The sequence below is a fragment of the Pollachius pollachius genome, assembly GCF_949987615.1.
Source record: "Pollachius pollachius genome assembly, chromosome: 10".
Taxonomy (NCBI): Eukaryota; Metazoa; Chordata; class Actinopteri; order Gadiformes; family Gadidae; genus Pollachius; species Pollachius pollachius.
In genome coordinates this window covers 10,769,506-10,794,647 of record NC_136943.1, presented here as the reverse complement: position 1 = coordinate 10,794,647, position 25,142 = coordinate 10,769,506, and the positions used below count along the sequence as shown (strand labels likewise).

Here is a 25,142-nt window from a genome sequence, read left to right as displayed (position 1 = left end):
AATGGTATTCAGCACAATTCTGTACAAATATTTAGCCTATGTTGAGTAAGTAGTCTAAATGGCCAATCTAGACATGCAGATATATCTTCATAGAGATTCGTAAATGGCAATTACCCTATTGTGATATAAACAACAACTCATTTAGGCCTAAATGTATCATAGCTCATTGCTGGATTCCTATGTTAATAGGAATCTAGCGTTCAAAAGTATATTTGCATTAAAACTATTCACAATTATATAGTCCTTAGGATTATTATTTCAATATATCATGAAATATCTTCATGAAAAATAGCAAGGAGTGAACTCCCTTCTTCCTCCCAATCATCTCCCACACAAAGTCAACGATGGGCGGGACCTCCGCGCGCTGCTCAGTTCTCTGGCTTTTGGCGAGTGTCACTATTGTGATCACGAGCTCCCATTGGCTCCTGTCTTAAATACGTCACAATCATGATTAGAATTGATGATCGGACGTTCTGATTTCATTGTCTGGCAATGGGGACTGGTGAAGAAATCTGCTGAATTCCAACGTTCGCGTGATATTGACATCAAACAAGGTACGTGGGAATGATTCTACTTTCCTACGTCACAATGTGTCGACGGAGTTGTGTTTCTACTGCCTGCAGACTGGGGGCCGAAATAGTGGCCACTGTGTGATTGGGAATTTTTAGTTTGGACGGAAAACTTTAGCTATCTATTGGGGGAGCTAGCTGCTGTTAGCCAGACGGCTAGTTATGGCCGCCTAGGCCTGCGAGCTATAGGTTCTTCTATGTGGCCATGGCTGTAGCAGCGTTGACCAGTTTGTTTATCGCTCGTGCTCCAGGTCGGGAACGATGACGACACATTCGTTAGCAATGAATCTAGTTTTGAAGATGCTGTGCAAACAGACTCTCTTGTGGCATACCACATTATATTTACCAATTCGTCATTGAATGTTTCCATTTCGGCTATAGCCATGCGCACTAAGGTTGCCAAAATAACACTCACGGCGGATGCTCATTGGTTGCATTGCATTGGCGGTTGTGACGTTTGGAATATTTATAGACCTACGTTATTACACATTTTTTATATTTGTGTAACATATATCAATACTATAATGAGTCGGTGCATAACAAGTAATTAATAACTTTTATAAACAATGTTCGAATTTCATTTATTTTTGTCTTGCCATTCTTAATGAACCTATATTCAATAATTACTGCTAAATCAACGTCTTGGTGTAGTTAGAAACTCATTTTAGTAATATTCAAATCTTTTGAGTAGTTACACTGATTGTCTATATTATGCCTTTGTGGAAACTGTTGCAAGTCTGATTATCTGACAATCATAAAAAAGGTATAATAACATAACACGTTTGTTCGTTATCCGACTTGTTCTGACTTTAACATTTAAAATAGCAGGGTTTATCTTCAGACATTAATGGATCTACTACAGTATAATTTCCCAGAATTCCTCTAACACGGTCAAGAACAAGAACAACAGCTTATTTATTAAGGAATCTTCAGCCAATTCTGTTACAGAAAAAAACACATGAGTGGTAAACCTCCCTGAAGTGTGTCATGGCCGCTTGTTTTAAGTGGCTCCCGAGGCTATTGGGCTTTTGATAACCAGATTGCACCTGCTTGATCTGATTTTAATCCGTTTAATAACTTGTCCAGCAGACTACTTGCATACCCTGGACCACCGCCATCACCACTGCCTCCACCACCACCATCACCACTGCCTTCTCCAACACCACCACCACCACCACCACCTCCTTGTGTTTGGGGGCTGTCCAGCCACAGCTCCCAGTATGTCCAACGAGCCAGGATGACCGGCACCACCTGACTGCACCTCTCTAATCAAACAAGAGAGGGGCTGCAGCTGACATGGCTGCTCCCTTCCCCACCAGTGGCACAATGGACTCGTGGACCGACAGGCATGGCCTGCCGATGGTAAAGTAAACTGAAATATATACTTCTACTATAACAGGCAAAACAAAGATTGGTGTTGGAACCTCACTGTTGCTTTTCTTAGTTTCATATTCCTCAGTTATGTTGTTGTTTATCATTGAGCTTAATAAGAAAATGCTAAAGAATTTATGAGGCAAAGTTAAGCGAGTAGTAATAGTAGTAGTAGTAGTGTCTTATCCATATAGTTGTATAATTTATTCTATCTCTATGTCATTTATTCTATGATAGAAAAATGCTGTCATTATCTGTTAGGTGACTGATGATAGCGTAGTCGACATATTGCATACATTTTGCCCAATGCTATCAAAACACATTGTACCAATACAGATGAACCTGCGGTCTGTATTTACAACTGAGCAACAGCGAGTACTGGAGCGTTACTATGACAACGGAATGACCAACCAGAGCAAGGCCTGCTTTCAGCTAATTCTGCAATGTGCTCAAGAGACCAAATTGGACTTCAGCGTGGTGCGGGTAGGCCCATAAACTTAGTGAGTTTCTCTATGTGTGCTTGTCTGTATCTATGCGTGCACGTGTGGTCCACACATGATTATGGGTCTCAAACCTATGATTTGTGTTGCACCGGTTTCTTTTTTTCATAAATCTGTGTAATACTACAGGGAATGTGCATACTGTGAGCCAGGTATTTCCCAGGGGAAATTGTGAAGTGTGCACAAAGTCATGAGTAATTATGATGTGCTTTAATCATATCAAATTTTTTGTATTACTGCTAAGAGGGTCTTTTTTCTACTTTTCTCAGACTTGGGTGGGAAACAAAAGGCGTAAACTGGCCTCTAAGACGGACCAGAATGGAGGCATGCCTCATACCTCATCCAATCATGGACCACTGGGGGGTCTTTTATCCAATCACGCACTGGCAGGGGGAGCTTTATCCAATCACAGCCTGGCAGGAGGGCCCCTCACCACCGGAACCATGTTGCCTGCCGCACGGAGCATCCAGAACAGAGGTCATCTTCTTCCTCCGTCCTCTTCCTTCCCCCCTTCCTCCCTCTCGTCTTCGTCTCATTCATCTTCTTCTCCTCTCGGCAGTGGCAACAACAATAACAACAATGATGTCATCCTTACTGGGATCTACTCCCTCAACCCGGCCCCCTGCCCCCGACCAAGACCCTTGCCTCCGCCCACTCACATGGACACCACTGTGGCTCTGCAGAACAAACCGCCTCTTCCTCTCAATCAGTCGGTCCACCTCAGGGCCCATGCTAGCACTTCTCCCCTTCCCCTGCGTCTGGTTACTCCCCCATCCAAGCCCCCGTCCCTCACATCTCCACCCGGACCCTCCACCTATACGTCAGCTAGCAAGGCGAGCCTCTCCCTTTCTGCATCTGCTGTTGGTTCAGTGTCAGTGTCGGGGTCTGCACCGGTGCCCAACAGCTGGGCTAGACAGTATGGTTCAGTGCAAAGCCGCCCCTGGTCCTCTTCGTTACAATCCCAGCCCAAGTCGCAGTCCCAAACTAACTCCAGCCCCCTCACTCCACCGCCTGCCCTGCCAAGGGCCCGGGTCACGGTCCCGACCCAACCCAAACCTGCGTTGCCCTCTGACCACACCCTTCGCATCCAGCAGGTCTTCACGCTATCAGGAAGAGCCAACAGCGAAGCGCTGAGGCCGTCTCAGACTGCTTCCATGAAGACCGCTTCCCAGGAAAATCCTAAGGCGGTGTCCCGATCCCCCGACACCGCGGGCTACTTCTCCATCGCCATGGAAACGGGCAATGAGGAAGATGAATGGCAACAGGAGCAGGAATTTGCTAACATGGCCGCTCAGTCCCATACCCGCATGGAGCAGACCTCAACCAGCCTGTCCCACGTGGAAACTACGGGGTATAAACAAGGCAACCCCTCCCCTCCTTCCAACTACAGACCTCCACCGCACCCAGGCAACGCCGCTTCTCAAGGCAGCTACTCCACCACACCTCAGACCTCACTCTCAAGGCATGGAAGCTCACCGGTCAGTCTGGGCTGCATTGCTCTTTCAGGTCTCTTCTGCACTGACTTCAACGTATTACCATTCCATGTGTTATTTCCCTGTCTTACTACCTTACTTTTGTGGGCAGAATTCGTTCAGTGGTCCTGCAGTGTGGCTGCACCTCAGCAACTCCAGAAAGAGAACAGTGAGTAACGTTTGGTCCAACCTTAATTGAATGTTTGTTTTTTTGGTTTGTTTTTTATTACTATAAAAGGGTTAGGAATTGTTTTTGTCCCCGCATGGTTGTATGAACTTCACTTATTGCCTGTTGTCAAACATGCAAACTCTTTTCAAACATAAATTGTTTCTACGTAGGGTCATGGTACTACTACAGGTAGTAACACAGAGGGGTTTGTTTGTTCAGCTACAGGATCGGACCCAGTTCAGCGACGGGGACCTCATCCAGCTGAGGCGCTTTTGGAACGGGGGCATGACCAGCCTTGGGTTTGTCTGCAGGGAGAAGATCACCGCCGCAGCTAACCAGCTGAACGTGGACACTGAGATAGTCAAGGTTAGTGGCACACTAGTTCTCTAGCACAGTCTGCAACATTAAAAAGGGTGGTATGGGTTGTGAATTAATGTCAGGCTGACTGACTGACTAGTTTCATATCGACCAGTCTGGAAAGAAAGCATTGCATGCTATGAAAAACAAATAAATATATTAAGCACACAATTGCTTGATCCATCTCTGTTTGGAAAACAGAGCTAGATAATACAATAAAAGAAAGAAAAGTGTAGAAATTGTTATTTAAAGTATATGGCTCTTTGTGATCCGTTTGACTTGCTCTTCATTTTGGTAGACATGGATCAGCAACCGACGAAGAAAATGCCGGCTGATGGGTATTGAAATCCCTCCACCAACTGACGGGCCAGCTGTATTTACCTCTTCTCCTGGAGACGAGTCCCTGTCCCTAACCCCCGACGAGGAGGGTCTTCGAACGCCCGAACTGGGAGATGAGTTGAATGACGAGGGATCTCTCTGCTTGTCTGAAGGTGAGGATGCAGATAACAAATCGGCTATAGACTTAAATGATTAATAATTGATTCGGACACTAATCCTTTGCTTTCTCCGCTAGATGGCTTGGCTGATTCCTTCCAGAGAGAAGGAGAGGATGGTAGCGGCATCTCAAACCCTTGTCCCTTGGCTAACGATGTGGTACGATTTGTGTGGAACCTGTGGATAGTGTTCATGAAACAAACACTATTTGAGATCTTAAGTCCAAGTTTAAATCGGAATGTATTGTGTGCATATAGTCTGAACTTGTGTGGAAGATTCTATTTTTTTCTTCTAATGCATTGCCAAAATGCTCAATGTAATACTGCACATGTCATAGTGTGTATAGTGTCCTTCACATACTAAATTTAATAATCTCACTTGTTGATTAAATACTTTCTATCCTGTTTATAGCCAATTAATTGGTATCCATGCTGTTTAATGTTTATTTGCTACACTTTCACATGCTGAGGGTTCAGTTACAATCTGAAACGGGTACCTGCCTCGTAGCACTTGTGGAGGAAGATGGAAACCTGCTAGTGTAGCTTTCACACAAATGAAAGGAAAAAACGTAGTTAAAAGAAATTGATGTTCTCCTTTCAAACGTATCCCCTAATAATCACAGTTTGATTTGAGTATAATTCTTTTGGTATACAGAAAATAGAGATCATTGATGAAGATGAGGAAGATGTCATTGAAATGATGCCATCAGACATGGAGCAAATGCAGAACCTTCTGGAGTTCAAGGTAAATATATAGACAAAGACTAAAATGTTCTCCTTTTTAGTCCTATATTGATGTATGTTTATAACCATAATAATATTTAAAATGGTTAAAAATATATAGTTATTTTACCTACTCGAGTATCAAAGTACCATGCATTTTATGTTCAAAACAAATATTGTAAATTCCTTTTGCTTATCAGACTCAAAATATTCTGTTTACGGAGACATCGTGTTTCCCCACATGAACAGCACATTATTTATTTGGACTATTATACTCTTAGGCATGTATGTGGGTGCCAGCACATGCGTACATATAACACGCGATACTAAATTGAATGCAATGCAGCTTCCCCCGCACAGTGATTCACTATTTTGTGTGTCTCCAACTTTGTCTATTCCAGCACGAGGAGGTGCAGTTCCTAGAGAGTGAGCTAGAGAACCAAAAACAGAAGTACCAGGAGCTTGAAGAGTTCACTAAGAGTCTGGTCAATGCTATAAAGAACAATGATTTGAAGACACAGCAGGTAAATGATATAGATACGTATGCATGACATGTATATATTATTTTACTTGATTATTTTACAGAAATATTGCCTATTGCTCCTTAAGTCTGCATTGAAACTTTTTTACATAGTTATTATTAAGAATTATGGGTAATTCTTCCTAAATCAGTTTTGTACGAGGAGACAAAGGCAACAAATCAATATATGATCTTGGTCTTCAATGACTTCTTCAGGACCTCTTGGCCAGTCTACCTCAGCCCGATGATGGCGATGCGAAGGAGATCACTGATGGACGTGACGATGAAGAGTACACTGGCATGCCGGGGGCAATGTCGCCGAGCCACGATGAGGAATCCCCGTCAGTGATCCCCCTCAGCCAAGGCTCATCACCTGGCCCCGTAACATCACCCATCGCTGTGAGCCTTCCGCAAGACTTCCCACCGGTCACCATGAACCACGACGGCCTCTTGACCGAATTCACAGAGCCCTCTGCATCAGAGGAGCCCCTGGAGCAAAGCGTTACAGAAAACTAAAGACTGTTTTTACATACTGACATACTGTCAGAATAACCCCCACACTCCGAATTAAGCTAGCATCGGACAAGAGCGAGTACTCCGTCCTTCTTGCGCATACACCCATATTACCACAACTCCATGCCTAGTGCCTGTGGATTAATGCTTCACTATGACTGTTGGGCAGACAATGCCTTTTTTACTGCATATAATTTTGCCTTGCTCTGGTCTCGCCCCAGACACGATAATAAATAACCTATCTGAGTTACTCCAGAATGCTGTGTTTTGTTGATAAACTTTTGAATTAGTTTGGGTGGCAACATGTTTGGTCTTCTACAGGGCGTTCATATCAAAGAGATGTGACATGGCTGTTATTATTAGCACATGCAATCTATTGACTCTTTGTCCAGTGTTGCTCTCAACAAAAACATAATGTAGCTTAAGCTTCTTAGGTCCACTTGGATACAGGAATGGACAGGCTTATACAACAGATGGCCTTAAACCATTTGACACATACCCTTCCCAGGGATTCAACAAAAATATTCTAATTCTTGAACTCAATGACATGTTTTATTATGCCAGACGTCGATGTACTCCGTTATTCTATCCATGGAGCACAAGGGATAGAATAACGACCATCATCTCCTCCATCACTTTAACCCCAATCCCCTCCCACTTTCCCGGTTTCAGGTTGTTGCTCTGCAGGTTTGGGGGAAATCCTTAACTGAATTGCGTCAGAGCTACGTCAATAATCTCTCATTCACTGACGTTTAGGTACCACAGTAGCCGCCATATTCGCATCTATGGCAGGGTAGCGGTGTTTGGTGAGCGTATGGTACAGTCAACAGAATCAACAATTCAGACACCAGCCCCCCTTTTCTAAGCACATAGCTGTTATCCGTCGTATTAGCGTGTTTGTGTGCGATCATCCCGACCGAACATCCGGACTTCCAAATAGGGGAGACATGCAACGTGGAGCGGGGGTCTAGGTTGCCTACGATGCCTTTCTCCGAGCCAGCGGAATCCTGGCACAAGATGGAGGTAAATAGCGTTAGTAGCGAGGTAAGTTTGTGAACTGAAGACCCGTGTGTTGTGTCGATTAAGTCCGTATCTGTACTTGCAATCCGATATTTCGTGCGTGTCCCCTCCTGGTTGTACAGAATCTCCCGTCAGGAGGAGCTGCAGCGAAGCAAGCATTGGCAGTGCATCATGCTAACACACTAGCTGGGGCTAACAGCTGTGGGGATAGCACTAATGTTTATTTTGTATGCCACTACGGGTGTTGGTTAGGTTTGTTTGTTGTAGTTGAATCCATTCTGCGTAGGGTTATTGCAGTGGGGACATGCCTTGAGGCATCGGTAGACGCTACATTGTCCTGATTGTTGGACTGTACTAGCTAAGGTTTTGTCTCCACGGCTAGTTCAAGGTTAGCCAAGTTGTTTAGCACATGAACCAGCGGGTAGAATAGGTCCAACGTGAGCCAAGGCGTCTTAATTGTTGACTTTTGGCTCTTAAAAAAAACAAAACTATTTTCCGTGAACGCCCCCACATCTTCAATACGTGCGAACTAAATGTTTCGCATGTCAATCGAAGAAGCATATTTGTAAAATGTGTCGTCTGATGTGACATTTATTTAAGGCTCTTTCATTCGTCCAAGAGTAGACGCAAGACAGTGCTGTTTCTTTTTGTTGACTTGTTTATTTGCATGAGCAGTTATTCCAATATATTTATGATTGGACTAAGCTGCACATATTATCTGATGGATCAGCAATGTAGACTTGTTGCGCGCCGACGAAAGCGACACAAACCTCGAGAAAGAGACAGGCGACATCGAGGTTGCATCATAACAAATAATATATAGCTAAAATATGCATTTCGCGTTGAAAACCTAATGCTCAGTGGAAAGCCTCGAGTTAAAGGTTTAAGATAAAATGTTATGCTGTCGATGAGGACAAAACCAAACATCGGTTTGTGTGTTCTACTCAGGTATCCTCATTCTCCTCCAACGTCCTTTGCAATCCTTCACACATCTTTCACGCCTCTAAGATTTGTTAGAGAAAAGGGCACACACACTTCATTTTACACAGATTCAAAAACTGGGGTTGTTTCACTATATTTGATCACTCTAATATGGCATCTCTTCGCGGCGGATGGATACCATATTGGAGTGATCCAATTACCTCACATAACCACGGTTACCTACGTAACCTTTGTTCTTCAAATACATTCAAACGTGGCCCTGAATCGTAGCAGAGGCACTCAGCATGCAGGGTTTGCAGAGTACATAATGGCATCAAAATGAAGATGTCTTATGAAACAACGCACTCACTATTCAGCTTGCTTCTTGCCAAGCATACAATTTTTCTACATGTGCTTTTATATAACCCACGTTCGCTAACATACTCAACTCTGTATCATGATGACTGGTAAAGGCTAGTCAAGTTCATTGCTGCTCGGAGTGTAGGCTGTTGCACTCCTCTCCACCAAGCTGTCATGACACTTTAAGGTGGGAGTAGAAATCCAAGTGTGAATAATGACACATCCACAGAACACAAACCTGCAAGTCTATGGGCTAGCATTTTCATGCATACACAAGATGTTATTATCACATGACCCACCTGCTTAGTTTATTGCATATGGTAGTATTTGGTAGGAAATAGTAAAAATAGTAAAAATTGGAAATATACTCTCCTCTCTATTGCTAAAATAACGTGGTAATATCGTGTAGGTCTGTTTTTGTTTTGTCCATCCATGCAAGTGTCTGCGATGCTCCGCCCCCTTCAGTGGGCTTACGTACATGTATGAGTCATCCCTCCCCGTAGACGCCTGATGGAATTCAACACACACACACACACACACACACACACACACACACACACACACACACACACACACACACACACACACACACACACACACACACACACACACACACACACACACGTGTTTACGACACAAGAACATTCAGCTTGTTAAATCCTCGTTCACTGAATAAATGATGAAACTTGCATGCTTCAAATGATTTCATTAAATCTTGAGATTATAATTGTTTCCCCAATGCGTATCTGCACATGCGTGTCAGAGATGCATTTCTCTGCAGTGATGCATTAAAGGGGCATGACCGTTATTCTTTAAACAAATAATAATAATTTGGTGTATGGAACATTGTCATCATTGGCAGCCATCCATCACCAGATTAACCATAGCCTGAAGTCTTGAATTTACTTTGTCTCACGAGCTGCCAAGAAAAGCAAAAGCAGGCAAAAAAAAGCAATCAAATCAACAGAATCTGATACATTAATCAAACATCCACAATTGTACATGCATGACTATGCACGCTACATACTAAAAATAAATAAGTAAATAAACGTTTGTTGGAAAGTAATTTACGGATCATGTCCACACTTACTCTTACCACCTCCCTAGTAAACACTAGCCTCCCAGTCGACCAGCCATGTTGTGCCGCTCTGGCTGAGGATTAGGCAACAATAGTTCCAGGAACATCAGGCATTATAGATGGAGAGCCACAGCTGGACTGTATTTGTGTATGGACTCCATATTGTTTGAAAATAAGCGTCTCTTCAGTACAGTCCCAGCGTTAAAGCACAAACCAAGTCTGCTTGTGACACTCCATCCTGGCTATGTTGTGGTTGTTTGAAAATTTTTTCTAATGCACACTTTGGGTCGGCAACCTGCAGTTTACAGTGCTGAATGTGTGCTCTGTTTACAAGGCATATTAAAAGTAGCATATCCGCTGATCAGGTCTGATTGTTCCCTTCCAGGTCAACGGACATCAGATCATGGACGAGCCCATGGAGGAGGAAGAGCCTTTCACAGACTGTGTGAGTAATGACAATATTTGCTTTGAATGGTGTCGTATATATTTGTGTCTGTGTTTGTGTGCAAATGCATACAACATTGCTCATGTAATGGTGTCTGTCTGCGTCAAACTGCTGTGTTGTGGGTGTTGATGATCTGTGGCTGTGCGTGTGTTTGTTTGTTTGTAGGACGATGAGGGGGCTTATAAGGAGATTCCCATTACCCACCATGTGAAAGAGGGCTGTGAGAAGGCTGACCCGTCGCAGTTTGAACTACTCAAGGTCCTGGGCCAGGGCTCTTTCGGCAAGGTGAGGAAACGCCTACTGGTCATTGAAAACAGTGCTGGTAGCGAAAATAAGGTGGCGCTGAATCTCTAGCTAACAGCTTGCTTGTAACAACAGCAGGGACGTGCCTTGTAATCAAATGCCCACTTGCCATCTCAGGTGTTTCTCGTCAGGAAGATCATGGGTCCAGATGCTGGTCAGTTATATGCAATGAAAGTACTGAAAAAGGCATCGTTGAAAGGTAACCCATTCTCCACATGTCTGTTACCTGCTTTTTACCTTTCCCTGATAAAACGTATCAACCGACCCCAGTGGTCTGTATATGTTGTTCACATTAGCTAATTGAATGGCTTGGTATATTCTTGTATTCTTCTTGTCTCCAGTCAGAGACAGAGTTCGCACCAAGATGGAGAGAGACATTTTAGTGGAGGTCAATCACCCCTTCATAGTGAAATTGCACTATGGTAAGAGAATGCGTTTGGAATTGTTCACTATTTGTTGTGTTGTGAAGTGTGGGTGAATTCACAAACAAATGTTTTTGTGTCTGGAAGGGATTTTATATACCTTGTCTTTCCACTCTGGGCTTCATATACCAACTGCCACCTATCCTAAAGATTGGCACAACCAATAACTAATGAATCCCTCAGTCAGACAACTATAATACTAGTTATCCCGTATTTATCCTGTTAAATACTAACCCATTCAATATGTCTTAAAGTGAACTGTTCCAGTTTGCCTTTACAATCATTTAAATGTATCGTGTTTACAGATTGACATCAACAGAAATGTGTCAGCGATTATTTTTAAATAATGATTCATATTTCAAATGTAAGCTATATGTTAGTTTTTCCCTTAAACAATTGGGTTCGTCGAAGAATTATTTCTAAAAAAAAGTTATAATATCATTACAGTACATTCCAGTATGCTAGGCATCATCATCACATCATATCATAACCAGACTACTTAATCAGTCTCAATATAAACTAATGCTATTACTGTCTCATTTGACCCCTATGTCCGTCTGCTATTCTATCGTTTCCTCCTCAGCCTTTCAGACAGAAGGGAAACTGTATTTAATACTGGACTTTCTAAGGGGAGGGGATGTATTCACTCGTTTATCCAAAGAGGTAAGCTCGATTTTAAGCACTATTTCTTAATGTCGGCCCACAAAATCATGATTGCTTGTGCCAAAATTTTACATAATAAATGCATTTTAGACGGGTGGGGCAAAAATACACTACAGTTCGATAGTAGTTAGACCAAAACAATTGATGTAATGAAATGAAAAATTCTGACATTATGCATGATGTTATTCTAATAATGGTGTGTAAATATGCAACCATATTTCGCGCTATTCTATGCATCTCTTTATTTACGGATATAAATACACATTTTTAAATGCATATTTATTATGTATTGCATTTTATTGTGTGTCTGCGTACATGTGATTGCCAACACAATGTTTATCATTGTTCAAAATGGCCTCAAAGTGTATTCCAGTCAGTGCAAATAAGATAGCCATACACGCTTCATCTCTTGCTCCCTCACTGGCCTGACTGAGTTTGACAAAACCGATTCAGTGCCCTTTGTTCAGTACAATGAAAGAGGCTGATTGTGTCTTGTGATGTTATAAATATATGGCCTGTTAAGCCCTTTTAGACTGTACCTATTTAATCGAATTGAATTGAATACTGCAGAAAGTTGGTTCAATCTTGTTTGAGATGTAAGCACAGAGATAGAAGAGGTAAGAGAAATGAGGTCCATTGTGACGGCCGATGCAAAGTATGCATACCTTGGTTGAACCAAATAATAAAACTGACCTTTTGAAATTGCCTGGCATTGAAAAAAGTCAAACCACAATTGTTTATGTCACAAGGAGAGCAAAAGCTCTATTCAAGTAGAAGCAATTGCACCTAATTTATCACTGTTGTTTCATGCTTTTCTTTTTACGCATCTTGCCTTATGACCTATTGCACTTAGATAAACAATAAAAAAATAGTTTTTGTAAAAAAAAAAAAAAGATTGGGAGGTTGTCCTAACCCAAACCCTAGCTGACTTGATTTTCTGCCTGTACCTCATCAAAATTTTTAATGATGTTGTAATGTATTATATATATAAGTATTATATGCATATCCTTGGATATACAAAATTGTTAAGAAAAATGTGATAAACTGTTTATTTCACATCTTAGCAAGCACCAATGTTATTTAAGTTGTGCTTGAAAATTTGAAATTCTGTTGTAAAGTATTAAAAGTATTTAGTATTTAAAAGTATAAACGCAATGTTGCCTTTCATTAGTAAAGTCTTGATTTGCTAAAAATTGGCTGAACTATTGGTCATTACTGTCACTAAGTATCCAACATGTTGGCGTATTCATGAATAGATGTTTAAAAATAACCAATGATGCCATGTTTGTCTTTTTGTTTGACATTCTTGATTCTAGCCGCTGCATTTCTTTCCTCTCCTGAGTCCAGAGAGTAAATTTGTCCAGTTCTTGTCAGGTTATGTTTACAGAGGAGGATGTGAAATTCTACCTTGCAGAGCTGGGCCTGGCCCTAGACCATCTGCACACACTGGGCATAGTTTACAGAGATCTCAAACCAGAGAAGTATGGACATCCCACCCACTAGTCACCATGACCCTACCTCAGTTGTCTTATTGTCTTTCCTCTTCCTTCTGACATCACCCGTGTAACCCTGACCTGTTAGCGTGCCTCACCTCATCCCTATACATGTGACCTCACGGCATTACCGCTTGACTCTCGCCTAAGACCTCACCCCGTACCTCTTAACCTCTCCCCGGTGACATCCACATTTTACCTCTTACCTGGGACCTCACTTCTATTCCTCTTACTTGTGTCATCCTGTTTCCCCTCTTACCCTCTACCTGAGACCTCACTCCTATTTTCACCTGTGACATAATTTCACCTCTTTCTCCTTACCTGTGACCTCACTCCTATTCCTCTAATCTGTGACATAATGTTACCTCCTACACTCTACCGGTGACCTCACTGCGGTTCCTCTCATTTGTGACATTATCATTTTACTTTTACCGTTTTTCTGTGACCTTACTTCTTTTCCTCTTATTTCTCACATTGGACCCCACTTCTTAATATGTTTTTTTAATGTTTCTGCTCTTAAGAGTCATTTAAATTAGATTGAGTTTAGTTTGGTGATGATGTATGATACCTATTTATATTGCAATAGTTTCATTTTGGGGATTCAATTGAGTAAGATGTGTTCTGTTTTTCAGTATATTACTTGATGAAGCTGGCCATATCAAGTTAACAGGTTAGTATTTGCCGATTCCTGTAATCAACTGTAAGTAAGCTTTTAAGCAGCAAAATGTATGAAAATAAGTAAATAATGCAATATACATGCAATTATAACTGGCTCATCTTTTTAATGAGTTTATAGATTGTCTCAGGTGTGTTGTCTTCCAGCTTTGGATTTATTGGCCCTAAATCCTCTTGTGCCTTACCCTTACTATTGTGGTGTGATGTAATGGTTCTCTCTCTCTCTCTCTCTCTCTCTCTCTCTCTCTCTCTCTCTCTCTCTCTCTCTCTCTCTCTCTCTCTCTCTCTCTCTCTCTCTCTCTCAGACTTTGGGTTGAGTAAGGAGTCAGTAGATGCTGATAAGAAGGCATATTCCTTCTGTGGTACGGTGGAGTATATGGCCCCTGAGGTGGTCAACAGGAGAGGACACACACAGAGCGCCGACTGGTGGTCGCTAGGCGTGCTAATGGTAAACAAACACTCGCGCTAATTCAACATTGAACTCATGTCAATTTTATTAATTCGATACATTGAGTTTCTCTTTTGAGTTAATTTGCTTTTATTCTCAGATTGGCTACCGTGAGGGCCGGACCAACTTTAATCTGTCTTGTCTCGGTTGTTTTTCTCCTCGTTGCGTTCAACAGTTTGAGATGCTAACGGGGACATTACCGTTCCAAGGGAAAGACCGCAACGAGACCATGAACATGATTCTCAAGTGAGTCCGAGTCCGGCCTTTCTTCACTCTGATCCTGCCCGTTTTCCGATTCTTTGGAGTGCCCCGAGCGCTGAGTTAACACGAGCAGCCTAGGGTCAGAACATTCACGATGAGGCATGGAGATGGCCTGTCCAGAATACTGTGAATGGCATCCGTGATATGTTGGGTGTTTGGTTCACCCTGATGGCTACGGTTGAGGATGGGATTCACCCTGCTAGCGGGCACTACGACGAAGGAGTTTTTACCTTTTGTAATGGAAACACTTCAGCATACTGTGTGTGACATGGTGTACAATACCACACTAGTAGATCTGCAATATTAGAACCTATTATTGCCTTCAACTTTTGTTAAAGACTAGCCAAACCTCTAACCATTTATTTTAGATAAAAGGTGATGTAATGGGTATTATACCAGTTTCTAGAATCTAAAATGTAAATAAATGCAATGAACAATGTAAATATGGACTGGAATTGCTCTGTAGATTGAACACATGCTATTGAATACATTCCCTGTTATTGTTAGTTGGAGGTTACAACTTACCAGGTAACGTCAACCAAACATTCTGGCTTCACCCCCCCCTCTACCAGTCTGATTGTTGAGGTTAACAGTGCAAGAGAGGGAAAGTCTGAACACCAATGTAGCCCTGCCCCTAAATATCATCACCAGAAGTCAGCGATAAAGCATTTTTTTCCCGTGGGTGGGTACCGGCCTAAGCGGCGGTGTTTGGTTTTCGTTTAAACCACCGTTGACTTTGGACTGCTTTCACTCACTTTCCAGTATTTGTCTGTTTTTTCTTCCATCTGAGCTGACCCCTAGCCCTCTCTGATCCAATTTCCTCTCAGAGCTAAGCTGGGTATGCCACAGTTCCTGAGTCTTGAGGCACAGAGTTTGCTGAGAATGCTGTTCAAACGTAACCCTGCCAACAGACTTGGTAAGGAACACTCACGGAGAGCGAGCGGATGTTGCAGCAGTATAAATGGTAGTCCATAGATAGGAAAACAGACAGTTTCACAAGCAACCCTACAAGTATGAACTTAATGTTAAAAGAAACAGAATAAGGGGTAATAAGCAGCGAGGGAGTTCCACTGAATACATTGTTATCACTCCGTATGGGGAAGCAGCCTCAACGTAAAATACATCAACCTTAAACTATGACACAGGACATCGCTGAGATAGAGATAGTGACTAGGGCTGGGCAGTATGGCCAAACAATTATATTGCGGTATAAATGAAAATGATCACGCTCACGGTTTATATCACGCTATGACACTGGGAGGTGCTAGAGCTTAGGGAAACTGCTTCTTTTTTTTTTCTTTTTTACTCCCAACACTCGGTGCCCTCCTTTCATATAAGGACCACCCTTTACCAATGTTTGAACAAGGGCAAGATAAACGACATCAAAACGTTCTACCTACTGATGATAACTGAACGGCTGAATCAGGATATACTTTCTTGGCCCATCTTCATCCAGAACAGCGCGTCTTTTTTCTTCACGTAGAACAGGAGAACCAGCAGTGCTCCAAACCGGGGTGTGCATCGCAGCACCATCCATTATATCAAACACAGAAAAAGACCTCACATTGAATCGTCCGTCGTGTGTTATCCTTTCTACTACGCAACAATCGGACCATCTCGCGTGCGACCCCGTAACATGAATCTCCGCGAAACCAAGTTGGACTCTGCGGAGGCCGCAGATTTCCCTCACACAAAATTGTACTTCTTACTACTTATTTTTGAAGAGATATCCAATTAAAATACGTCTCTAAACCAAGGGAATGTTTTCAGAAACTAAATCGGGGAAAAATACGATGTCAACCAGATATCAGCGTTGCGTGTAGGATGTCTGACCAGTCCTTCACTCCGCACATATCAGTGTTAAGTGATGGTTTTTGGCCTGATTTCATATCGTAGGGCAAATTCAATTCATACCGATTATAATGTCCAGCCCAAGTTGCAACTGGTGTTTTCGCTCTGGCCTTGATGTACCAGCTGCCTCCTGCCATGCAGTCAACATGACTACACGCTACCGGTATCCAATTAACCAATTAACTCACAAACAAGTGATGGTGAAAGCTTCCAAAACACAGGACTGAGGGGTATACTGAATTGTTACTGCACAAAGTAAAACTAATACAGTGATTAGTTACCACAATTTGACAGAAATAATAATTTTCGACCACTCAACTTTGCATTCATCAACTCATCGTGTAAACAGTGAGGTGCCCTTAGATCCTTTTACCAGAATGTTTCAAGTTAATTGAGTTTTGTTCCTCACCTTGGTCCATTTGATTATGCCGAGCTGTAATTAATTTAGCAGCAGACTCCGAAAGCAGATCCCTAAAGAGGTGTGTGTGTGTGTGTGTGTGTGTGTGTGTGTGTGTGTGTGTGTGTGTGTGTGTGTGTGTGTGTGTGTCTAATGGAAACTGGTAGTAAAGTGGTAATGAAGCGGTAAATCGTATTCCACACACTTCCCCTCTCTCCCTTCCTCTCCAGGCGCCGGGGCTGATGGTGTGGAAGAGATCAAACGGCACGCTTTCTTTTCCACTATTGACTGGAATGTGAGTGTACACACACACACACACACACACACACACACACACACACACACACACACACCCCTCCTCCTTTTTCCAAATATAAACCCTTCCACAATTAACCAGTAACAAGAAATATAAAGTAGTTAAAAGTCTACCAGTCAACCACCGACCAGCCAAGCTCTTGTCAATCAGTGGATAGTCTATGGTGGTACAAGACTGCCAGGTTCGGGGGGAATTGCGTCCAGCATACAACGCAAATGTATCAGACAAAGCATGATGTTCAACTTTTATCACACACACGCAACACGAAAACTATGTTTTTCAGCCTCTATTCAGGCTTCGCACCTAACAGACTGTTGGCAACCTGACTGCTGGCCTGCTTAGGTGTGTGTGTGTATGTGTGTGTGTGTGTGTGTGTGTGTTGGTGCATGTCTGGGCAGAAGGCCAGCTCTCTGTGTGTGTGCCCTAATAGCGCTGTGTGAGTGTTTAGGCAGCAGCAGGAAGCTATTGGGCAGCCAGAACAGTGAGGGGAGGGGATGGGGTTAATCTGGTGGTCGGCCCCTCTATCACGCATCAACAGGTCCCCACAACATTGAGGCTGGCATGCACTTTAGTGTGTGTGGGTGTGTGTGTGTGTGTTAATACATGGTTTTAATATGTTTGCATCCACAACAGAAAGTGCTCACAAGTGTGGCGCTGGCTAACGTGTTGATCATTTCGCTAAGTTACTGGGTACGTGTGTTTCATCATCCACAACAGAAGCTGTACAGGAGGGAGCTCCAGCCCCCGTTCAAACCAGCCGCAGGCAAGCCAGATGACACGTTCTGCTTTGACCCCGAGTTCACCGCTAAAACTCCTAAAGGTAAGTGTGCACACCTACACACGCCTGCGGCCAAAAGCAACCCGCCACTCTGGTTACCATGGTTACGCTGGCAACCTCCACAACCTCTGTGTGTGTGTGTGTGTGTGTGTGTGTGTGTGTGTGTGTGTGTTTCAGATTCTCCTGGTATCCCTCCCAGTGCAAACGCCCACCAGCTCTTCAAAGGCTTCAGCTTCGTGGCCCCGGCGCCGTTCGAGGAGAACGCAAAGGGCTCGCCCCTGCTCAGCATACTGCCTATAGTTCAGGTGGGCACGCACACACACAAACACGCCGTTTTACTGTTCACCCCCCGTGGTCAGGACGTTGACCCCTGTTAACAACATCCACCTCCAGAAGAGTAGCGGTCACACGTAGCTGTGAGAGACGACGAGGCGATGCTGAACAGATACTAATAGAGGGCCGTTATCATGGTAACACCATTTATTTTTGAACAGAAAGGTTGTTTCCGTTAGATGGATGGGTACTCTGTTCACTTTATTCATCCCTCTGGAAATGAAAGTGTTAGAGCAACAGCACACATCCGTACCAAAGGTGATTAATAATGCAACTAGGCACATCTGTAGCAACAGATGGAACACTTAAACACACTTAAACACAGACAAGGTTTTTGCTTTGGCGAAATGTTTAGATTTGACTCGGGGGAGATGACAGTGTTTATACCCCTGATTATGGCTTTTGTCTTTTAGCTTGTTTTGATGATATTATTTGAGATTGATCTATAGACGTATTAATGAAAGAAAGAATGAATGAATATATCCACTTTTGTACTGTATCATTTGTATATCGTTTGTCACTTCCTTATAAGCCCATATGGACTGGATACGTGCAGGGTACAGGAGACTTAAATTAAATCAATCAAATCAATTTTCTGAGATCCTGATGCTGAACTACCCCGGTCCTCTAGATGCACACGGGCTCGGCACAGTTCTCTGACCTCTACGACCTCCATGAGGACATCGGCGTGGGCTCGTACTCCATCTGCAAGCGCTGCGTGCATCGAGTCTCCTCCACCGACTACGCCGCCAAGGTAACCGAGGGCTACCACGCCGGGACTCTGGACAAGGAGGGTAGGGGTCGGCGAGCGGGTAGAGCTGAAACATGGCTGCCGTCATGGCACCATAGATTTGTTTGTGCAATCAAATCAATGGATCAAGGGAAACTGTTTATCCCTAGTATAGTTACCTGAGTCAAGGTATTGCAGGTATGGCTATGGCGGGTAAATGTATCTGCCTGGAAGGCTGCCATTGGTCACGTTCCCGGGGCCGGAGACTCTGTGGTGTAGCCCCCGGAGACGCTAGGCAGCTTGACTTCTCCTCACCCTACAGGAAACACTTCCTCTTCTTTGTTTGCCTCTATAAATAACGGATGGGTCAAAGGTTTGCTAAAGCTAGGGATTTTGTAGTGAGTTGCTTCTCCGCCAGTAGAGGGCAGCACAACTGCAGCCTTTTACTCCAGCAGTGTTAACACAATTCACACATTCACTCTTATGCTAACTCGTCATTTGAAATTCCCTTCATGGGATTGATTTGACGCTACTTTGGTTTCTGTTTATTAACGTGTGTGTCTGCGTGTGTGTGTGTGTGTTTGTGTGTGTGTGTGTGTGTGTGTGTGTGTGTGTGTGTGTGTTCTGTCCGTCCCTCAGATTATAGACAAGAGTAAGCGGGACCCGTCGGAAGAGATTGAAATCCTGATGAGATACGGACAGCATCCCAACATCATCACCCTCAAAGACGTAAGTTTGTTGTTTTAAAAAATATTTGGTTTATTATATCAATATATGTTATATATGGAAAGCATTTCCTCATAGTAAATGTAGTTTTAAAATGTGTATTAACACCTTTGCGGACGGACTACATAAGTCTCAATTTATTATCGACAGCCATTCCTTATTTCAGCGTTCTCACGCTTAGTTATGCGTGAGAACGAGATTTAATTCTGCAAAAGTTGCTTCTTGATGTGTGTGCGTTTGTGTGTGTGTGTGTGTCTCTTTGTATGTGCCAGGTGTATGACGAGGGGCGGTATGTGTACGTGGTGACGGAGCTGATGAAGGGTGGAGAGCTGCTAGACAAGATCCTCAGGCAGAAGTTCTTCTCGGAGCGGGAGGCCAGCGCGGTTCTCTACACCATCACCAAGACTGTTGACTACCTCCACTGCCAAGGGGTAGGACACCGCTTCATAACAGAGAGGGTTATCCTAAACGCGGCCGCTTTACCCCCCAGGTGGGAGGTTGATTGGTCATTGCCAGCAATGTCATCATCCACCCACTGGTAACATCTCAAATGGGAGTGTCCACAAGGGATGGACGATAAATCAGGTGATCGGGGAGTTAATTTATTCATCATACATCTCGGTGGACAGGCCTACATGTAATGTCCATTTTGAAAATAGGACCCCTTTAATAGTCATGCATTAAAAGCGTCAAAGTGAGAGATTATCTTCTAATTCCATCTGGGAATATACTGCATTTTTCAACCTATAACGTAGATTTGCCTTACATGCGACACAGTATCAAGCATGATACAGATTAATCCACCAATTGGCAATGATGTATTAGTTGGAAGAGTTGACCATGGCACAAAAATATGATAATGTATTCTTCCAAAGTGGTTTGAGCGGCATTCTCATTCCCCCCCCGCCCGTCTCCCGACCCACCAGGTGGTCCACCGAGACTTGAAGCCCAGCAACATCCTGTACATGGACGACTCAGGGAACCCTGACTCCATCCGGATCTGTGACTTTGGCTTCGCTAAGCAGCTCCGCGGGGGGAACGGCCTGCTGCTCACTCCCTGCTACACCGCCAACTTTGTGGCCCCAGAGGTGTGTGTGAGAGAGAGAGAGAGAGAGACATATATGCTAGACAAGCATAGAGACATAGCGGGGATGTTTTCTGAAAGCATGGCCATGGGAAGATACAAACCGATGCGCTATGCTTTAGAGCATCTTCTGAATAGCGAGGCTACACCACAGGCATGTTGAGAACAAAGACAGAAAACGGCCCCTTGATGGATTTAGCTTGGAGGTCATAAAGAGGGACTGCAGCAAACGGTGCACAGTGCATTGTATCGAAGAGGAGCAGTGTTTGTAGGCTATGAAGGCGTCCTTTCCCTACCGCTTGTCCGCATCAAGGGCAGACTTGCATTACAAAGCAACAGCAACAGGCCAATGGTGACTACGTAGAGTTCATGCAGTTCATGTTGGATACATTTCGATCAGTTCAAGCTCAACCAGTTCCCTTATACTATATTCTGATTCTTATAAACAATCTCCCACGATCATAATAGTTGTCGGTGGTTAATGTGTGTGTGTGTATGTGTAGGTACTAATGCGGCAAGGTTACGACGCGGCGTGTGACATTTGGAGCCTAGGGGTGTTGCTGTACACGATGCTCGCTGGGTGAGACGCCGCTCATTACACATCAGAACCGACAAGAGTTCCTTCACCGCTGGTTCCTCAAGCCTGCCGGTTTCTCACAGCGTTCTCCCCCCACCCTCTCCTCTGACCCGGTCGCTTAGGTACACGCCGTTCGCCAACGGACCCAACGACACACCAGAGGACATTCTGCTGCGAATAGGCTCGGGGAAGTTCTCCCTCACCGGCGGAAACTGGGACACTGTGTCCAACACCTCAAAGGTATTGAACAGGCAGGCAGACAGGCACACACACACACCGAGACAGACAGACAATATACATTTCTTCATAGCAAATACACCCTGACTAAAATATTTTCATAATCTATCATTAACTTCATGAAGTGTTTATTATATAGATTAGGATTGAAGACAAAGTGTTTTACTGTGAATACCAGCAGGCCTTTTTAAGTTCAGTTAGAGTTAAGAAGCAGAGAAACCCATAAACTTTTGGCATGCCTCCTGAACCATTGTATCCTGTGTGATCCTGTGCGTATCCAATAAACTACTTCAGTTAATCCACTTTGTGTAGATTATTATTATGTTTCTACTTTCGTGTGTGTGTGTGTGTGTGTGTGTGTGTGTGTGTGTGTGTGTGTGTGTGTGTGTGTGTGTGTGTGTGTGTGTGTGTGTGTGTGTGTGTGTGTGTGTGTGTGTGTGTGTGTGTGTCAGGACCTGCTGTCCCACATGCTGCATGTGGACCCTCACCAGCGCTACACGGCAGAGCAGGTGCTGAAGCACGCCTGGATCACCTGTCGGGACACACTGCCTCACTTTCAGCTCACACGGCACGACGCACCTCACCTGGTCAAGGTGAGCGCACCCACTGGAACTCACACCGCTGGGGTGACACGTGACCAACATGAACATCGGCCTCTGGTCCCACAGAATTCATCTCAGTTGGGTTTTTGTGCAACGGAGACAACATATTAACCCATTTGTGCCAGCTGCTGTGCGGCGCAACATTGTATCTAGTAGATACAATGTTGCTCCGCGCAGCTGGTACAAATGGGTTAATGGTAAACACGCATTGATGCGCAATCCGGTCTTAAAGGTAAACACGCACAGATGCGTCATCCGGTCTGAATGGATTAAGGGTTATCAAGGTGTGCGTCAAGCATCAGAAAGTTATGTTCAATGAAGTCAACGTCAACTTTATTGTCAACTTTGTTGTCATTTTCGAAACAAGTGGCAGACACAGAGCAATCGAATTTGCGTTTATCTCTGACCAACTGTGCAATAAGAACAAAAGGATAAAATTAGGTAAAATAATATAGTAATATTTATAATAAATAAATTATAAATGGTGCAAAAGGTTAGACAAAACAGTATATATATAAAATAAGTAAATAAATTGAAATGTGCAATATGAGGAACATTATTTTCAATATGTACCATATGCAGTAAACTGAAGAAATTCCTTTTCAACCCCAGATAATATCAGTGTGTCGATGCCCTCCCATTCCTTCAGGCTAATTGAATGGGTGGAGTCTATTCTCCATCCTTACTAAGGAGCAAGCGGGCTATCAATTGAGGTGACCTCACGTCGCCAAGCAAGTGACCACCTAGTGTCAACTCGCATTACAGCGACGTGGCAGCTGAATGAAACTACTACGGAAAACAACTAGGGGGAGCAGGGATTCAAACCACAACCCTACAATCTTAAGTTTCTCCAAGAGAAGTATATTAATAAACCTTTGAACCTTTTCATGACGTTAACACGTTAACATCCCTTCATGATAAGTCAGGCTTCTTCTTAGCATTCTTCTGTCCACCACTTAAAGTGGACCTTGAATTGATTTGAAGGCCATCATTGCTCGGTGCCAGCATCATTATGCTCTCGATCGGTTCTCTTCCCCAGGCAGCAGCCATAGGTGGGGTGCACTGCTATGGTTGTTTCTGCAGGGAGTTGACTGTGTGTTGTACCTGTTGCTGCTCAGGGAGCCATGGCGGCCACATATTCAGCGCTGAGCCAGAAGTCGAGCCAGCCGCTGCTAGAGCCGGTGGCCGCATCCAGCCTGGCCCAGAGACGCAGCATGAAGAAACTCACCTCCACGGACATGTAGACACACAACCGTGCACACACGCGCGCACGCATAAACATACACACGCACGTACACACACATGCATAAACATACACACGTATAACTATACACAGTCCCAATTCCAGGCCAGTAGACTGTCTCCCTTTTTAAGCTATTTATTTGATAAACCCACACACGGAGTACTGCACACACACAGAAACACACACATACACAAAGAGCACCACACAGACACACACACACACACACACACACACACACACACACACACACACACACACACACACACACACACACACACACACACACACACACACACACACACGTATACAGACACACACGAACACAAACCAAATGGATGGAAGAGGACGAGGAAGAAGGACGAGCAGTTCTGTTACTGCCTGGGATACACATTTGTATTTATTTCCACTTCTTCTTTCGTATGCACTTGCCCTCCTCTCTCCCCCTCTGGCCTTTCCAACTTTCTTCCTCTCTACGTGAGGTAGAGGTGCACCAGCTGATGATGTTCTTCTTCACTGTGATTGGCTGATTCAAAAAGCTGCTTCGGTAAACTGTGGCCCTAACCCCTCCCCTCATCCTTACCCTCCACCCCCCTTACCCGATTGCTCTCTTCCCCCTCTTGGTTCTCTTTTTTTTTTTTACTTAAATTTCTCTATCGTTGCATTTTTTTTCTCTTTATGTCCTCTTAAGTGAACTAATGTATTTGAGCGTGCGAGTGTTTTATTGATGATATTGATCACGGAAGTAGATCTCCCAGGCTCTGTCTCGCAGCTGCTGGGAGAGGCTGTCAGGCGACACACACACAAACACACTCAGACACAGACCCAGACACACACACACACACAGTCACAGACACGGTGCAGGGTCGGGTCGCGACCTCCGTGTCAACATCATTGTGCGACACTTGTGCGCAGATACATGCATGTGTGCAACAACATGGATTTCTATCTGCGTTAAACATGCACTTTTGGCAGCTTTGCTTTGTGATAACGACAATGTATCAGAAGAGTTTATGCTGCAGATACAAAATTAATAAAATAATAATAATAATAATAATAATAATAATACAAAAACAATGCCGTTGAGGTCAAAGTTCAAAGAATGTGTCTGAAATGACAACGCTGGGGATGGCATGTTGACGTGATGACGATGATGAAAATGAACACTGGGTCAGGAGCTGTAGGGGTTCCCTTAGTTGTGTGTGTGTGGGGGGAGGGGGGGGGGGGGTAGGAGGGTTGTCTCAAAACAGACTGAATATACAAAACAAAACCAACGACCACCCAACCAGATCATTTCCAAGGATATCTCTTTAAAAAGACGTTGCGGAAATTGTACCATATTGTATTTATTTCATTTAATTTTTAAGATTCTATTTTTCTTTCAAGTTCTGTATATATTGGCATTAAAGATCATTATTGACATGCATTTTGTTGTGTGTCCGGGTGTTTCTTTAAAAATGTTATCGCTGATAAAAAATGGACCATGGTAACTGC

General features: G+C 43.7%; 2 protein-coding genes across 7 annotated transcripts; both read left to right on the top strand.

Annotated features, from left to right (window-relative positions):
- Positions 1-455: 455 nt before the first annotated feature.
- On the top strand, positions 456-6,921 carry hdx (highly divergent homeobox). 4 transcript variants are annotated; one of them, XM_079745367.1, is made up of 11 exons: positions 456-554; positions 1,656-1,931; positions 2,277-2,423; positions 2,710-3,918; positions 4,025-4,081; positions 4,301-4,447; positions 4,737-4,929; positions 5,013-5,092; positions 5,588-5,677; positions 6,057-6,179; positions 6,392-6,921. In XM_079745367.1, the coding sequence occupies exons 2-11, from the start codon at positions 1,866-1,868 to the stop codon at positions 6,689-6,691; spliced, it is 2,412 nt and encodes an 803-aa protein (XP_079601493.1). In that variant the 5' UTR covers positions 456-554; positions 1,656-1,865; the 3' UTR covers positions 6,692-6,921. The 4 variants fall into 4 exon arrangements, with proteins under 4 accessions (XP_079601493.1, XP_079601494.1, XP_079601492.1 ...); XM_079745368.1 differs by having other exon boundaries at positions 466-554; positions 1,659-1,931; positions 2,277-2,417; XM_079745366.1 differs by having other exon boundaries at positions 466-554; positions 1,659-1,931.
- A 543-nt stretch (positions 6,922-7,464) lies between these two features.
- Positions 7,465-24,841, top strand: LOC307081509 (ribosomal protein S6 kinase alpha-6). Of its 3 annotated transcripts, none has more exons than XM_079744734.1 (22): positions 7,465-7,711; positions 10,453-10,512; positions 10,678-10,797; positions 10,933-11,014; positions 11,157-11,237; positions 11,821-11,900; positions 13,275-13,381; positions 14,026-14,063; positions 14,374-14,516; positions 14,692-14,762; positions 15,605-15,693; positions 17,256-17,320; positions 18,059-18,161; positions 18,297-18,424; positions 19,084-19,206; positions 19,822-19,911; positions 20,181-20,339; positions 20,835-20,996; positions 21,496-21,572; positions 21,692-21,809; positions 22,259-22,399; positions 23,527-24,841. In XM_079744734.1, exons 1-22 carry the CDS (start codon positions 7,670-7,672, stop codon positions 23,650-23,652), a joined length of 2,205 nt encoding a protein of 734 aa, XP_079600860.1. In that variant the 5' UTR covers positions 7,465-7,669; the 3' UTR covers positions 23,653-24,841. The 3 variants fall into 3 exon arrangements, with proteins under 3 accessions (XP_079600860.1, XP_079600859.1, XP_079600861.1); XM_079744733.1 differs by having other exon boundaries at positions 7,465-7,732; XM_079744735.1 differs by lacking the exons at positions 7,465-7,711; positions 10,453-10,512; positions 10,678-10,797; positions 10,933-11,014 and having other exon boundaries at positions 11,158-11,237; positions 13,265-13,381.
- Positions 24,842-25,142: the final 301 nt, after the last annotated feature.

Excerpts from the sequence above, each read along its gene's own strand:
- hdx (XM_079745367.1), top strand. The coding sequence starts at position 1,866 with ATGGCTGCTCCCTTCCCCACCAGTGGCACAATGGACTCGTGGACCGAC. Across the intron at positions 3,919-4,024 it reads CAAGGCATGGAAGCTCACCG|AATTCGTTCAGTGGTCCTGC; the intron begins GTCAGTCTGGGC and ends TTTTGTGGGCAG. Across the intron at positions 5,093-5,587 it reads GTCCCTTGGCTAACGATGTG|AAAATAGAGATCATTGATGA; the intron begins GTACGATTTGTG and ends TTTGGTATACAG.
- LOC307081509 (XM_079744733.1), top strand. The coding sequence starts at position 7,670 with ATGCCTTTCTCCGAGCCAGCGGAATCCTGGCACAAGATGGAGGTAAAT. Across the intron at positions 11,015-11,156 it reads GAAAAAGGCATCGTTGAAAG|TCAGAGACAGAGTTCGCACC; the intron begins GTAACCCATTCT and ends TCTTGTCTCCAG. Across the intron at positions 14,064-14,373 it reads TGGCCATATCAAGTTAACAG|ACTTTGGGTTGAGTAAGGAG; the intron begins GTTAGTATTTGC and ends TCTCTCTCTCAG.